Below are 17,126 nucleotides of genomic sequence, written 5' to 3'. Positions count from 1 at the left end.
CTTCGCTGCATCGTTACTTAGAAAAGAGGGCCAAAACAGTACACAAAATTCCAGGTGTGGTCTCACCAAGACCCTGCATTCCTGCTATTGTACTCAAATCCTCTCACTATGAAGGCCAAATACCATTTGCTTTCTTCATTGCCTGCTGCATCTAGATGTTTACTTTCAGCGACCAAGGTCTTGTTGCACATTCCGCTCTCTCAAACTATAGACATTTAGATAATAATCTGCCTTCCTGCCCCCCAAAAGCTTCGTGTAATCTGTAAATTTGGAAATAATACATTTAGTTTCCTCATCAAAATCTTGAAAATACATTGAGTAGCCGGGGCCCTAGCACTGATCCCTGGGATACTCCACTAGTCACTGCCTGCCACTTGGAAAAAAACCATCTACTCCTACTCTGTTTCCTGCCTGCCAACCAAATTTCTATCCATCTCAATACACTACCCCCAATCCCATGTTTAATTGTACACACCAATCTCTTATGTAGGACCTTGCTGAAAGCCTTCCAAAAATCCAAATAAACCACATCCAATTGTTCCCCCTAATCAACTCTATTTTTACGTCCTCGAAAAAAACCAGTAAATTTGTCCAAGCATGATTTCCCTCTCATAAATCAATGTTGACTATGTCCAATCCCGCCACTGCTTTCCAAGTGCTCTGCTATTAATTTTTTTATGACGGACTCTGGCATTTTCCCTAATACCGATGTCAGGCTACCCACCCAACACTGGGACCCCTTTCATTTACCTGGGTCTTCAGTTCCCAGGACTTTAGTATCAAGCTGGTTGGTGCAATTCCTCTTCTGGCCATAGCAGCACTCTTGCTGGAAGGACTGGAGAGCTGCCAACCAATCAAATCTTGCTTTCTTGGAGGAAAAATGACTCACATTGGGTGACAGTAGCACAAGATATGCCAAGGCTGGAACTGGGAGGCAGGCAACATGTGGGTAGGGTGGAAGGCTGAGTGCCCATTAAATTTGGTGCCTGGACCTTTGACCCCAAGAGGTAGCAGTGGGGAGAGTGACTTAATGTCCGCCCCCGCCAGGAGATTCACCATTCTCCACACTAATGTATAAGTAATGAGCTGCAGAGCGCAAGATTGTATCTGGTCAGTCCCCAAGTGGAAAACATTCTGACTTCCACTTCCACTCCCACTCGCGAACCTAGACTTCAGAACAAAAGATTCTACCCAATGGGTCCACAACAATCCAGCTTTGCCTGTTGAAGCCTCAATTCAAGGACTGGCTCTGAAAGTTGGCGAGGATCAAATAAAGAAAAAGTTATTCTGGCTGTTGGTACATTATGTGGAAGTAGCAGTGTTAAAGACCAAAGTGTGATGTTTGATTGAAAACATACCTGATTTGAAGCACTTTATAGAAAACTAAAAAAAAATGGGGCTGAGTGATGCGCGTTCTCAAACACGAGGCCAGATGCTCGGGAAATAAAAGGCTTTTATTTACTGTAATGAAGCAGCCAATAATTATGTACACTATCCCAGGCTGAAGGGGTCCCAGCCAGAGCAGGGACTTTTATACCTCTCCCAGGAGGCGGAGCCCGACTGGGATGTACCACAACACTACAGTACAACGGTGTAACAACCCCACCCTAACCCCAACAGCAACAAGTAGCACAACCCAACAGTAACATATGTACATCCTTGTAGTACTGGCCAGCCCCTGGCTCAGTGCTATCCAGTGGGAACCAACGATGGTTCACCACATTCACCCCTCCTTTGAGAACAAAGGCCGGCGGGGTACAAAAACAGAATAAAGTGTCATCAGTCTATAAGTTCAGACGGTCAGGGGGACCACACCGTCGTTGTGACCTCCTCAATACCGGCGGTGACACCGGAGTAGGCACTTGCGGTGGCGTTCTCCCCAAGGCGGCGTCCAGCTGTTCTTCCACGGACTCACTGGCCGGTTGACCCTGAGGTGACGGTAGTCCATGGGGTCCTGATACGCCCTGCAGTGGCGACCATCTTCTGGGCTCAGGCAAGCTGTACACGGGAGTAAAAGGGTTAAGCAATGGTCCCGATGCTGCCCGCGCCGTGTCCGGGGGAGAAACAAGAGTTAAGGGGTTTGTAACAGGGGGTATAGGAGCGACAGGGGTTGCTACGTCCCCTGCTGGCGCCAGGTCTCGGATCGAGACCGTGTCCTCTCGCCCGTCAGGGTATGCCACATAGGCATACTGAGGGTTGGCGTGGAGGAGATGGACCTGTTCGACCAACGGGTCGGACTTGCGGGCCCTTACATGTCGCCGCAGGAGGACGGGTCCTGAGTACGTCAACCAAGACGGTAATGAGGTCCCCGAGGAAGACTTCCGAGGGAATGAGAACATCCTCTCGTGGGGAGTAGCATTGGTTGCCGTACACAGGAGGGAGCGAATAGAATGGAGCGCATCAGGGAGCACCTCTTGCCAACGGGAGACTGGAAGACTTTTTGACTTCAACGCCAGTAAGACAGCCTTCCAGACTGTAGCATTCTCACGTTCCACCTGTCCGTTACCCCTAGGGTTGTAGCTCGTGGTCCTACTAGAGGCAATCCCGTATGAGAGCAGGAATTGCCTCAAGTCATCGCTCATGAACGACGAGCCCCTGTCGCTATGGATGTAGCTGGGGTACCCGAACAGGGTAAAGAGATCACGGAATGCCTTGATAACCGTGGCAGCGGATGTATCAGAGCAGGGAACAACAAAAGGGAACCGAGAGTACTCATCAATGATATTGAGGAAGTACACATTCCGATCTGTTGAGGGAAGGGGGCCCTTAAAATCGACACTCAGTCTCTCGAAGGGACGAGTGGCCTTGACTAAATGTGCCCGGTCAGGTCGGTAAAAGTGCCGTTTGCATTCCGCGCAAACCCGACAGTTTCTTGTTACGGACCTGACGTCCTCCACCAAGTACGGCAGGTTGCGGGCTTTTATAAAGTGGTAGAGCCGAGTGACCCCAGGATGGCATAGGTCATTATGGAGAGCCTGCAAACGGTCCTCCTGTATACTGGCGCATGTTCCACGCGAGAGGGCATCCGAGGGCTCATTGAGTTTCCCTGGACGGTACATGATGTCGTAGTTATAGGTGGAGAGTTCAATTCTCCACCGCAAGATCTTGTCATTCTTGATCTTGCCCCTCTGCGTGTTGTTAAACATGAACACCACGGACCGCTGGTCCGTGATCAGGGTGAACCGTTTTCCCGCCAAGTAATGGCGCCAGTGCCTGACAGCCTCCACAATGGCCTGGGCCTCCTTTTCCACCGCTGAATGCCGAATTTCGGGGACTTGGAGGGTGCGGGAAAAAAATGCGACGGGCCTGCCCGCCTGGTTAAGTGTGGCAGCCAGGGCGAAATCAGATGCATCGCTCTCCACCTGAAAGGGGATGGACTCGTCAACAGCGTGCATCGTAGCTTTCGCGATGTCGGCTTTTAATTTATCGAAGGCCAATCGGGCCTCTGGCGTTAGGGGAAAAGTCGTGGACTTAATGAGCGGACGGGCTTTGTCCGCGTAATTGGGAACCCACTGCGCATAATAAGAGAAGAAGCCTAAGCATCTTCTCAGTGCTTTTGCACTAGCAGGCAAGGGAAGTTCAGAAAGGGGGCGCATACGGTCTGGATCAGGGCCAATGACCCCGTTTTCCACCACGTATCCTAGGATGGCTAAACGGCGCGTACGAAACACACACTTCTCCCTGTTGTAGGTCAAGTTCAGGCGAGATGCAGTGCGTAGGAAGTTCAGGAGATTCGTGTCGTGGTCCTGCTGGTCATGGCCGCAGATGGTGACATTATCCAGGTACGGGAAGGTAGCCCGCAGCCCGTTCTGGTCCACCATTCGGTCCATAGCACGCTGGAAGACCGAGACCCCATTGGTGACACCAAAGGGAACCCTGAGAAAGTGATACAAGCGACCATCCGCCTCAAAAGCCGTGTATTGTCGGTCCTCTGGGCGAATGGGGAGTTGGTGGTAGGCAGACTTGAGGTCTATGGTGGAGAAAACCCGGTACTGCGCAATCTGATTGACCATATCAGATATGCGCGGGAGAGGATACGCATCCAGCTGCGTATATCAATTAATAGTCTGACTGTAGTCAATGACCATCCGGGGTTTGCTCCCGCTCTTGACCACCACGACCTGCGCTCTCCACGGACTAGCACTGGGTTGTATGATCCTTTCTTTGAGGAGCCGCTGAACCTCAGATCTAACGAAGATCCGATCCTCAGCGCTGTAACGCCTACTTTTAGTCGCAATGGGCTTGCAGCCTGGCACAAGATTCTGGAACAGGGAGGGTGTGGTGATCTTCAGCGTCGAGAGGCTACAGGCAATTTGGAGGCTGCTGCTGTTTTCCCACTGCCAGTGAAGGGAGTGGCCCACCGTACTGTAGGGTTACACTCCTCAAGTGGACCATGAAGTTTAGTCCGAGAAGTATTGGCGCGCAAAGATACGGCAACACTAGGAGCTTGAAATGCTCGTAAACTGTGCCTTGCACTTTCAAAGTTACCACGCAACTCCCTAGCACGGTGACAGACCGGGACCTCGATGCCATAGAGATTGTCTGTTTGGCAGGTTGAATCTGGAGTCCACACCGCTTCACAGTGTCTGGGTGCATAAAGCTCTCTGCTCCCGCTGTCAAACAGACAATAAATCACGTGGTCATTTACCTGGATATTCATCATAGATTTGTCAAGTCTATGAGGCTTGGCCTGGTCCAGGATGATCGACGCCACCGTTGGTTCATGAGCGCCACTGCAGGCAGCTGAAATCGATGAGGAGGACCCCTGCTGGTCATTCGCGGTCGGTGCCGACCAACATGGCCGCTCCCATAAGTCGCACGTGGGTGATGGCGCCAAACTCAGCGACCCCTGGTGGTCACACACCTCCGACTCCGTCGACCGTAATGGCGTCGTCCTGGCCTCGCACGTGGACGAACCCCTCGATGACTTCGACGACGAAGACCCGAGCTCTGAAGAATCGCAGGCCGCACTGCCGTTCCTAGGTTTAGATCGGCACACTTTCGAATAGTGCCCTTTCTTACCGCAGGCGGAGCACAACACAGCCTTAGCGGGACACCGTTGCCGAGTATGCTTCACTCCCCCACAGAAGTAGCACCGCGGGCCGCCCAGAGCTGCTGCCGTCGTCTGGCCCGAGTGTGAGCACGCCATTACGCAGCATTTCGAACCCGAGGGACGAGGAGGGATTGGCGACTGCTCCTGCCACGTTGTCTCCACATGGTCCTCCGGATATAATACTAAGCTTTTGGAGGCTGTCTCGAGCATCTCCGCTAGCTCGATTGCCTGGGTAAGATTAAGGTTACCCTTCTCCAATAGTTTAAGTCGAATGTACGACGATCCGACTCCTGCCACAAACGCATCTCAGGCGAGGTCGTTCATGCTCTGCTCAGCCGACACAGCTTTGCAGTTACAGCTCCTGGCTAGCTGTAGGAGCTCGTTTGCATATTCCTCCATCGTTTCGCCAGACTGCCGTCGTCGAGTGGCTAGGAGGTAACGAGCGTGTATTTCATTGGGTAGTTTGATATAACGCTTATTCAGAAGCTTGAGGGCCTTAGTATAATCGGTGGCCGCACGTATCGCGAGGTAGACAGTGTCGCTTACCCTCGCATGGAGGACCCGGAGTCTGTCATCATCTGTGGTGACCGCTGCGGAGGCTGCCAGGTAGTCTTCGAAGCACTTCAGCCAGTGGTCGAAGGTGTTAGAAGCGCCCACCGCACGTGGATCTAGTGTAAGGCGTTCCGGCTTCAGGATCTGCTCCATACTCTCTTTTTTCTTCTTCGACGAGAGTTTAACAACAGTAAATAAAATTGATGCGCATTCTCAAACACGAGGCCAGATGCTCGGGAAATAAAAGGCTTTTATTTACTGTAATGAAGCAGCCAATAATTATATGCACTATCCCAGACTGAAGGGGTCCCAGCCAGAGCAGGGACTTTTATACCTCTCCCAGGAGGCGGAGCCCGACTGGGATGTACCACAACACTACAGTACAAAGGTGTAACAACCCCACCCTAACCCCAACAGTAATAAGTAGCACAACCCAACAGTAACATATGTACATCCTTGTAGTACTGGCCAGACCCTGGCTCAGTACTATCCAGTGGGAACCAACGATGGTTCACCACACTGAGATTTTTGGAAAAAAATGTTAAATTTAAGTCTACTTGAACCAGAGGCCTCAGGCTAACTTCTCAACTGAATAATGGTGCTTCTAGCACTCTCTCAATATTGCACAAGAGAGCCAACCTTGAATTTATGCTCAAATTCTCAAGTGGTGTCTGAACTACTTCAAAAGAGGATATACTACCAACTGAACCAAGCTGGGCAATAAATGTCTTAAAAGTGTCCACATAACATACACACTACAGCTTAAGGTATATATGTGAAATTCTGTCAGACACTCAAGATGGTCTGAACACTAGGTCAGAGTTTAAAAATTAGATATGCTGTTTGGGACGGCATGGTGGCACAGTGGTTAGCATTGCTGTCGCAAAGTGCCAGGTACCCGGGTTCAATTCCGGCCTGGGTGACTGTGTGGAGTTTGCAAATTCTCCTCATGTCTGTGTCAGTTTCCTCTGGGTGCTCCAGTTTCCTCCAAGAGTCCAATGATGTGCAGGTTAGATGGATCAGCCATGTTAAAATTACCTTTAGTGCGTACGTTAGGTGGATTAGTGATGACAGGTGTGCTGGGTTGTAGGGGTGGGATGTTCTTCGGAGGGTTGGTGCAGACTCGATGGGCCAAATGGCCTCCTTCTGTACTGTAGGGATTCTATGATTCTCAAAAACATGAATCAGGAAGAATATTGTTTATATAAAACCCTAATCTACAAAGCCCATTATCTGGATATTTAAGGAAAAATATGAAGTCCACAGACAGTAAGCCCCCCATAATCCTCTATGTAACTGAACACCTGCAGTACTCACCAGACTCTGCCCTGGTGAAGTGGTGAGTAGATGTATAGTCTCCAGGCAAGCACACTGGTTCACCAGCACCTCAGGGCTGCCCATTACCATATTCTCACAGAAACTGGAAAGTTCCCTGCACTGAATGAGACACAATTCATAAATTCAAACAGAACCAACCACTTGCCTGGATACATTGCCTTACCTTAAATAGGTATAACAGGGAACACATTTGGCAACATGACAGTACCCCAAAGGTACAGCACCATAGTTCGTTTCTAATATTAAAATGTGGGACAGACACTCAGGCAGCAGTGCTTGTGAATTCTATTCATCCTGTGCTATTGGGAAGGTGACAAACAAGAGCAGAGCCACAGGCAAGACTTCCAAAGTAATCTTTACACATTTGGCCAACATCTTGAGAGTGGGACTTGCTTATCGGCCCATCCCCCTAAACACAGTGTGTAGGAGGGGAATCCTAAAAATAAGCTAAAAATCAGGCTGTGGAATTATCCACTCAACAGGAAAACTTGACTGATCTTAAAGGAGAACTCATCTGTGAAACATAGGAACATATTTGGGGTAATTTGGTGCTTAATATTGGAGTACAAAACTAGCGTTGTGGGTCTTGCTCACTAGAAACGGTCTATTTTTACTTTCCATTGGTTTCAGATGGTTTCTAGAACAGGTACATAGAACATAGAACAGTACAGCACAGAACAGGCCCTTCGGCCCACGATGTTGTGCCGAGCTTTATCTGAAACCAAGATCAAGCTATCCCACTCCCTATCATCCTGGTGTGCTCCATGTGCCTATCCAATAACCGCTTAAATGTTCCTAAAGTGTCTGACTCCACTATCACTGCAGGCAGTCCATTCCACACCCCAACCACTCTCTGCGTAAAGAACCTACCTCTGATATCCTTCCTGTATCTCCCACCACGAACCCTATAGTTATGCCCCCTTGTAATAGCTCCATCCACCTGAGGAAATAGTCTTTGAACGTTCACTCTATCTATCCCCTTCATCATTTTATAAACCTCTATTAAGTCTCCCCTCAGCCTCCTCCGCTCCAGAGAGAACAGCCCTAGCTCCCTCAACCTTTCCTCATAAGACCTACCCTCCAAACCAGGCAGCATCCTGGTAAATCTCCTCTGCACTCTTTCCAGCGCTTCCACATCCTTCTTATAGTGAGGTGACCAGAACTGCACACAATATTCCAAATGTGGTCTCACCAAGGTCCTGTACAGTTGCAGCATAACCCCACGGCTCTTAAACTCCAACCCCCTGTTAATAAAAGCTAACACACTATAGGCCTTCTTCACAGCTCTATCCACTTGAGTGGCAACCTTTAGAGATCTGTGGATATGAACCTCAAGATCTCTCTGTTCCTCCACAGTCTTCAGAACCCTACCTTTGACCCTGTAATCCACATTTAAATTAGTCCTACCAAAATGAATCACCTCACATTTATCAGGGTTAAACTCCATTTGCCATTTTTCAGCCCAGCTTTGCATCCTATCTATGTCTCTTTGCAGCCTACAACAGCCCTCCACCTCATCCACTACTCCACCAATCTTGGTGTCATCAGCAAATTTACTGATCCACCCTTCAGCCCCCTCCTCTAAGGTACCAGACTTGCAAGGTTAATTCTATGCTCCAAAGAACAAAGAACAGTACAGCACAGGAAACAGGCCCTTCGACCCTCCAAGCCTGTGCCGCTCCTTGGTCCAACTAGACCAATCATTTGTATCCCTCCATTCCCAGGCTGCTCATGTGACTATCCAGGTAAGTCTGAAACGATGTCAGCGTGCCTGCCTCCACCACCCTACTTGGCAGCGCATTCCAGGCCCCCAACACCCTCGGTGTAAAAAACATCCCTCTAATATCTGAGTTATACTTCGCCCCTCTCACCTTGAGCCTGTGACCCCTCGTGAACGTCACTTCTGATCTGGGAAAAAGCTTCCCACCGTTCACCCTATCTATCCCCTTCATAATCTTGTACACCTCTATTAGATCTCCCCTCATTCTCTGTCTTTCCAGGGAGAACAACCCCAGTTTACCCAATCTCTCCTCATAGCTAAGACCCTCCATACCAGGCAACATCCTGGTAAACCTTCTCTGCACTCTCTCTAACGCCTCCATGTCCTTCTGGTAGTGCTTTAACCTGGTGTTGTTAAACTTCTTACTGTGTTTACCCCAGTCCAACGCCGGCATCTCCATATCATGACTCCTATGGCCAAGCCAGTTCTCCACCCATCTAGCCACTTCTCCTTGTATCCCATGAGCCTTAACCTTCTTAACCAACCTGCCATGTGGGACTTTGTCAAATGCCTTACTGAAATCCATATAGACGACATCCACGGCCCTTCCTTCATCAACCGTTTTTGTCACTTCCTCAAAAAACTCCACCAAATTTGTAAGGCACGACCTCCCTCTTACAAAACCATGCTGTAGTAGAAACTGGTTCCATAAATAATTTTAAACAGAAATTGTATTTTATTCATTCAAGGGATGTGGGCTTCACTGTCTAATTGCCCTTGAGAAGATGGTGGTGAGCTCCCTTCTTGACAGGTACTGGTGGATGAGGAATTAACATGGTTATGGACAAAAAGTGGGAACGTGGGACTAAGTACAACCATTCTTGCAAAGAGCCAGTACAGTTATGTTGGATTGTAAGTTTCTATAATATCGGATAAAAACAAGGGAGTGAATGTTGTTAAACCAGAAAATATTGGAAATGTAAAGTCGGTAACTGAAATAGAAATAGCAAGTTGTATTTTGGGTATACAACTGGCTGGGCCTGATTACAATGCATGTGATGCACAAATGACTATGCTCCAATATCCTCCCCAGCTCATCTGAAGTGACAAAGTAGTTTAATTGAAGCAGACACATTCATACCAAACAATTTAAAGAGAATCCGAGAGTGTCACCCCTTCCCTCCAACCCGTAATTAGTTTTGACAAAAGGTTGTTGACCTGAAATGTTTGTTTCTCTCTGTGTAGATATTGCCAGACTTGCGGAGTGTAAATTGTATATAAATTGTGTTTAATTATATGGAGGTAGTGAGCATTAACTGGATATTCACTTGCGCTCTTGTGGATAGGAACAGACTGAAACTGATTATTGGGGTGGGAGGTGCATGCTTGTAATGTGTATCTCAGTAATTAAATGCTTATAAAAGTATGGCAGGTTTGACCCCAATTTTCTCTCTCACCATCTGGCTTTCTGGGATATTTCACTAATTATTTCCAGTCACTACTTGTTGGCAATAATTATTAATAAGTCCTAGCGATAACATCAGTCCCAAATCCTTATTTGAGATGTACATCTGTTGCTCACAGGTCCAAAATTAGACCTCCGAAAAGTTCCAGAGACGTAGAGGAAAAGATTGCAAAGATGATTCTGGATAGGAGCGAAAGTAACAGGGTAGTTGTACTGGGGGACTTTAACTTTACAAATATTGACTGGAAAAGCTATAGTTCGAGTACTTTAGAGGGGTCGGTTTTTGTCCAGTGTGTGCAGGAAGGCTTCCTGACGCAGTATGTCGATAGACCAACAAGAGGCGAGGCCACATTGGATTTGGTACTGGGTAATGATCCAGGCCAGGTGTTAGATTTGGAGGTAGGTGAGCACTTTGGTGACAGTGACCACAATTCGATTACGTTTACTTTAGCAATGGAAAAGGATAGGTATATGCCAAAGGGCAAGAGTTATAGCTGGGGGAAAGGAAATTATGATGCGATTAGGCGAGATTTAGCTGGCATAGTTTGGGGAAGGAAACTGCAGGGGATGGGCACAATTGTAATGTGGAACTTGTTCAAGGAACAGCTACTACGCGTCCTTGATAAATATGTACCTGTCAGGCAGGGAGGAAGCAGACGTGTGAGGGAACCGTGGTTTACTAAGGAGGTTGAATCTCTTGTGAAGAGGAAGAAGGAGACTTATGTTAAGATGAGACGTGAAGGCTCAGTTAGGGCGCTTGAGAGTTACAAGTTAGCCAGGAAGGACCTAAAGAAAGAGTTAAGAAGAGCCAGGAGGGGACATGAGAAGTCTTTGGCGGGTAGGATCAAGGAAAACCCTAAAGCTTTCTATAGGTATGTCAGGAGTAAAAGAATGACTAGGGTAAGATTAGGAACAGTCAAGGACAGGAGTGGGAAGTTGTGCGTGGAGTCTGAAGAGATCGGAGAAGCACTACATGAATATTTTTCGTCAGTATTCACACTGGAGAGGGACAGAGTTGTTGAGGGGAGTACTGAGATGCAGGCTGTTGGACTGGATGGGATTGATGTTCATAAGGAGGAGGTGTTAGCAATTCTGGAAAGGGTAAAAATAGATAAGTCCCCTGGGCCGGATGGGATTTATCCTAGGATTCTCTGGGAGGCTAGAGAGGAGATTGCAGAGCCTTTGGCTTTGATCTTTGTGTCGTCATTGTCTACAGGAACAGTGCCAGAAGACTGGAGGATAGCAAATGTTGTCCCCTTGTTCAAGAAGGGGAGTAGGGACAACCCTGGTAATTATAGACCGGTGAGCCTTACTTCTGTTGTGGGCAAAGTATTGGAAAGGATGATAAGAGATAGGATTTATAATCACCTAGAAAGGAATAATTTGATTAGGGATAGTCAGCACGGTTTTGTGAAGGGTAGGTCGTGCCTCACAAACCTTATTGAGTTCTTTGAGAAGGTGACCAAAGAGGTGGATGAGGGTAAAGCGGTTGATGTGGTGTATATGGATTTCAGCAAAGCGTTTGATAAGGTTCCCCATGGTAAGCTTTTGCAGAAAATACGGACACATGGGATTGAGGGTGATTTAGTGGTTTGGATCAGGAATTGGCTAGCTGTAAGAAAACAAAGGGTGGCGGTTGATGGGAAATGTTCATCCTGGAGTTCAGTTACTAGTGGTGTACCGCAAGGATCTGTTTTGGGGCCACTGCTGTTTGTCATTTTTATTAATGACTTGGATGAGGGCGTGGAAGGATGGATTAGTAAATTTGCGGATGACACTAAAGTCAGTGGAGTTGTAGACAGTGCGGAGGGAAGTGGCAGGTTACAGAGGGACATAGATAAGCTGCAGAGCTGGGCTGAGAGGTGGCAAATGGAGTTTAATGCGGAAAAGTGTGAGGTGATTCACTTTGGAAGGACTAACAGGAATACAGAGTACTGGACTAATGGTAAGATACTTGGTAGTGTGGATGAACAGAGGGATCTGGGTGTCCATGTGCATAGATCCCTGAAAGTTGGCACCCAGGTTGATAGGGTTGTTAAGAAGTCGTACGGTGTGTTCGCTTTTATTGGTAGAGGGATTGAGTTTCGGAGCCAGGAGGTCATGCTGCAACTGTACAAAACTCTGGTGCGGCCGCATTTGGGAGTATTGCGTACAGTTCTGGTCGCCGTATTATAGGAAAGATGTGGAAGTGTTGGAAAGGGTGCAGAGGAGATTTACCAGGATGTTGCCTGGTATGGTGGGAAAATCGTATGAGGAAAGGCTGAGGGGCTTGAGGTTGTTTTCGTTAGAGAGAAGAAGGTTAAGAGGTGACTTAATAGAGGCATACAAGATGATCAGAGGATTAGAGAGGGTGGATAGTGAGAGCCTTTTTCCTCGGATGGTGTTGGCTAGCACGAGGGGACATAGCTTTAAATTGAGGGGTGAGAGATATAGGACAGATGTTAGAGGTAGGTTCTTTACTCAGAGTGGTAAGGGCGTGGAATGCCCTGCCTGCAGCAGTGGTGGACTCGTCAACGTTGAGAGCATTCAAGTGGTTATTGGATAAACATATGGATGATATTGGAATAGTGTAGATTAGAGGGGCTTTAGATTGGTACCACTGGTCGGCGCAACATCGAGGGCCGAAGGGCCTGTACTGCGCTGTAATGTTCTATGTTCTATGTTCTGACAGCCTAGATTATGAGCAAGAGCTGACACAGCAATTAATATTCATTTGCTAAACAGATTCTGGAAACAAGAGTTTGCTGTATTGATTCATCATGGTGTAAGAGAAAAGAGGCAATTGATTCATACTTACAATGCTCAGTATCCAATTTTCTTTCTCTGTCTGGCTGCATTCCTAAACAAAACAGATGTCAGATCTAAGATTTCAATAAAAGATCATTATTTAGCCTGGCAAACCACACTGCAGAACTCAGTACCAGCATTACATCTTGGAGGCTGAGAGGGCCGGCATAAGATTCCAGACTTCAAGTCACTGCTAAGGCATTAAATGGGAATATGGAGTGCTGTGGGCTCATTTTCTTCACTTGTCTAGCATTGCTATTCCAAATATATATATTTTTTATTGAAGTTCTACAATCTACATGAACGGTCCCATGTTCCACCTCAATGTTTGTCAAAGTAGTTGATCTCAATGTGAAGGGAACACAAATATTACAATTGTAATTCCTTTAGGATTAAGGAAGGATATTGCTGCTGATCCTTATCGAGTGGTCCCTATTGGTATGTGCATTTTTATGGCTTTTGGAACTCAGATGTGATGTCTTCCACGTTCAAACAATCACTCATGCATGACAAATGGACAGCTGGGTGAGTACTAGAAGATGGGCCCTGTGAAACTGTAGCTCAACAACAATCTGGGAATAAAGCAATCCATGTATCCATAAACCCAAGTCATGTAAATGTAAACCATCCTAGTATGGAAATATCAGATGTGACGGCAGTGGACCATGGAGTGGGATGAGAGACATCAAGAAAGCTAAGGAGCTTAAGCAGGGAAGAAAAAAAGCTGCTTTTTCTTCCCTTTCTCCCATACCCTTGTCAACAAGGACTCCACGCTGGTTCTGGGAGCACCATTTAGACCAGAAATCAGCATGGTAAACATGGCAAAAAAGATCCACTAACTCTGGAGTATTCATTCATGTGCCTCAGCCAAAGCACCCAGCATCCATCTGACTATGTTTATAGTAGCAACTGTGGACATGATGCCAACTCTTCTCGCAGCATGCATGTGAGCAGTTCAACAAGGGTCTCAATGTAGAGGTTATGGATTGGGGGAGAATAAAAGCAATGGAATCTCACTGCATCTTCCTGCGCGTGCGTGTGTGTACACACACACACCCACACCCCTCCACCCCCAAAGAATGTATTTGCATTCTTCCTTTTTAGCAAAGTGTATCCAGTCACATTGACATTGACAGACCTCAGACTCCTTACTTCAGCAGACTCCTCAGCTGGAGGAGGATGCCCAGCTGGCTGTCCCTCCCTGCAGCTCGATTCCTTATTCCATAAAAGTAATCAATCCAGCACTCCAAGTGAGGAGTTGTGTTTCTTTGTCTCAGACTTCGCTGCACAGGATACTGCATCATTGGTTTGTTAGTATGTCACAGAGCTCTTCTTCTGTGACTTTCACCCTCAACTAAGTGCAATTCAATGAACTTAAAGTACAGTCATGAACAGATCTTTGACAAAACAGAAGAATCTTGTAGAAACTTACTTCAAATCCCTTCCCACATCTTCTGTCTATCCTAGCCTCAGTATCTCATGGCGACACTCCTACACCTATACTCCACTTTTAACAGAGCAAACTGTTACTTCACAGACTAGAGAATGAGCACTAGTTGGGGAAGGGATGATTGGACATAAAAACATAAGGAATAGGACCATGAGTAGGCCATACAATCCATTGAAATGGCTCCATAATCCAGAAACATCATGGCTGATTTTCTACCTCAATTCAATTTTCCTAAACCGTTCCCATTAATTTTGATTTCTTTATTTTCCAGAAAGAGATTACTTTGGAACATTGGGAAATGTAAGAAGCAGAAAACATGAGAGAGAAGAGCCCAGAAGGCCAAAGTTGCTGACATTCAATATGGACACTGGGCGTGTTGCTACCATAGCACCTTCAGGAGAGGAGAGGAAATAAATAGAAATGCAAAGGAAAGTTATGGTATCTGCTCACATTAGCATCTCAAAGCTTTTCACACGTATACAATTCAGTGGAAGCTAGGTAAGAAAACTAAGAAGAAATGAAGGTTTATGTGACGTATAAACAACAGCATAGACCTGTTGGAATGAATGGTCTGTTTCTGTGCTGTAAATTCTAAAAAATTTATGAATTCTAACAGACTGAGTGTATTTGACAAACCTTGTGAATGGTTTCTGCCAACTCCATACATAACCTGATGATCTCTTTCTTCATGGAAGAGTAGTTGATTATACATATAAATGGGTACCTGGATTGGCAGAAGAGAAGCACAGTTAGAATTTCTTTAAGGTCTTAGATTCCCAAAACTGATAATCACCCACAAACATCAGCATACCCAATACTCCCCTGCTGTAACGTAATTGCCCTAAGCCACACTTGCATCACACACTTTTTTTTTAAAAAACAGACCTGTACTATCTCCTACCCCACCAGTGAATCAAGATTAAAATCTTCTACCTCATTCATGTATCCTTCTATGGCTTTACTCCAACCTAGCTCTGGAGATTTATTCATTTTTACATCCCCTTCTCTGCTCCTGTGCATCCCTTCCTTGCAGAATCTTTACAGTGCAGAAGGAAGCTATTTGGCACATTGAGTCTGCTCTGGCTCTCTGAAAGAGTCCCACTCCCTCGCCATATCCCCAAATCTTTGCACATTCTTTCTTTTCAGGTTGCCATCCCAATTCTTTTTGAATACCTCAATTGAACCTACCTCACCAACCTCTCAGGAAGCTAATTCCAGACTCCAGTCACTCTCTGGGCAGAAATATTTTTCCTCACTTCGCTTCTACTCCTTTTGCAATTATTTTGAAACTGTGCCCTCTAGTTCTCGATGCTCTCTTGAGAGGGAACAGTTTCTCACTATTTACCCTGTCTATATCTCTCATGATCTTGAATACCTCTATCAAGTCTCCTTTCAGCCTTTTTTTCTCCGATCTAATCTCATAGTCACAGATAAAGTGATAAAGATAGGGATAAAGAATCATTCTTGTGAATCTCCTATGTACTCTCTCCAATGCCTTCATAACCTTCCTTAAGTATGGTGCCCAGAACTAGATGCAGTACCCCAGATGAGGCCTAATTAGTTGTCTTATACAAGTTCAACATGACCTGCTTTATTGCAACACTGATGGATGGAGCCTCAGTCCTTTGACCCTACTCTCTGGAAATCCCTCCTCCTAAACATCACCATTCCCACCATCCCCTTTTAAAAACTTTTAAAACACATTTCTTCAAACATTGTTTTCAACCACCTCTACTAATCATCCCTCTAAAGGGACTCTATTCACTCTATTCCTTCATAGACACTTCAATGTTCAAATGATATTTTATAAATGCAAGTTGCTCAGAGTTAACTCGTCATTCAGTGCCCTGTAAACCACACAATCAAAGCCTCTCTATAAACAATGGCACTGTTGGAATCCAAATTGTTGGTCAGCCTATGTAACTAAAACTTTTACTATCCGACATTCAGGAGGAAGAATTGGTAATCTCCTGACAGACCATTCTAATCAATAGGAATAGCATGCAGCAGTATTTTGTCCAAGTACCTGTTTAGCCAGGAAAAGATAGCTTTGGTGGTTTGAAGAAGATCTATGACAGAGGTGAGGAGGTCTCCAGGAGGCCTTTGTGGACTTGGGCTGACCTTCCTCCGACTGACAATGAATGATTGAAGTGTTCCAGAGACAGCTTTCAGCTTCTCCATCAGAATCTTCAGATTCTCTGTCTCGAGATCATAGGTCTGAAAATCAAGATAAGATCATTTAGAAAGAAACTCAAACAACAGTTTCAATAGCCAGGAACACAGGGCCTTAACAGACTAAGGACTAATTTACATCTACAAAACCCATGTATAAACCACATTACTTATTGGGCTGTAACTTCCTCAGGATGGCAGTAAAATTACTATTCCATGTTGACTTACCTGCACTTATTCTAAAGCGCCTGGCTTGCCCAACCTTCCTGACTCAGGCCAGGGGAGACTCAGGCAGCAAAGCACGGCCCTGGTTCCAGTAGCAAAGTGTAAAAGAGTGGAGCAAAGGAGGACATGCCTCCTTTTATGGCACCAGCTGCCGTAAAGCAGATGAGTTGAAAGGTCCTATTGAAAGGGTAAATTTCCAAGGACCTGGGGGGTGGGAGGTTGGTGGCTTTGGCCGAAAGTGGAGTTGGACAGATCAGGTTGGGCAGGCGGGGAATACCAGTGGGGGATGGAGTGCTTAGTTGGGCAGTACCCAAGGGGTATAGGGGATGTGGGGCTCAGTCTAGGTCTGTAAATAGTTACTCTG

At 46.4% G+C, this 17,126-nt stretch overlaps 1 protein-coding gene across 2 annotated transcripts in view; it reads right to left on the bottom strand.

The window, feature by feature from the left end:
* LOC144509343 (connector enhancer of kinase suppressor of ras 1-like) overlaps positions 1-17,126 on the bottom strand; it is a 120,062-nt gene that overhangs the window by 80,989 nt on the left and 21,947 nt on the right. For both annotated transcript variants that reach the window (XM_078238035.1, XM_078238036.1), the window contains exons 3-6: positions 16,392-16,582; positions 15,002-15,089; positions 12,926-12,967; positions 6,923-7,042 (exon numbers count right to left, since the gene is read on the bottom strand). In XM_078238035.1, the coding sequence (XP_078094161.1) occupies positions 6,923-7,042; positions 12,926-12,967; positions 15,002-15,089; positions 16,392-16,582 (441 nt within the window). The remainder of the gene's footprint in view (positions 1-6,922; positions 7,043-12,925; positions 12,968-15,001; positions 15,090-16,391; positions 16,583-17,126) is intronic.

The sequence above is a fragment of the Mustelus asterias genome, chromosome 21, assembly GCF_964213995.1.
Source record: "Mustelus asterias chromosome 21, sMusAst1.hap1.1, whole genome shotgun sequence".
Taxonomy (NCBI): Eukaryota; Metazoa; Chordata; class Chondrichthyes; order Carcharhiniformes; family Triakidae; genus Mustelus; species Mustelus asterias.
The sequence above is the reverse complement of the archived record's forward strand: the minus strand, read 5'-3'. Positions and strand labels throughout refer to the sequence as shown.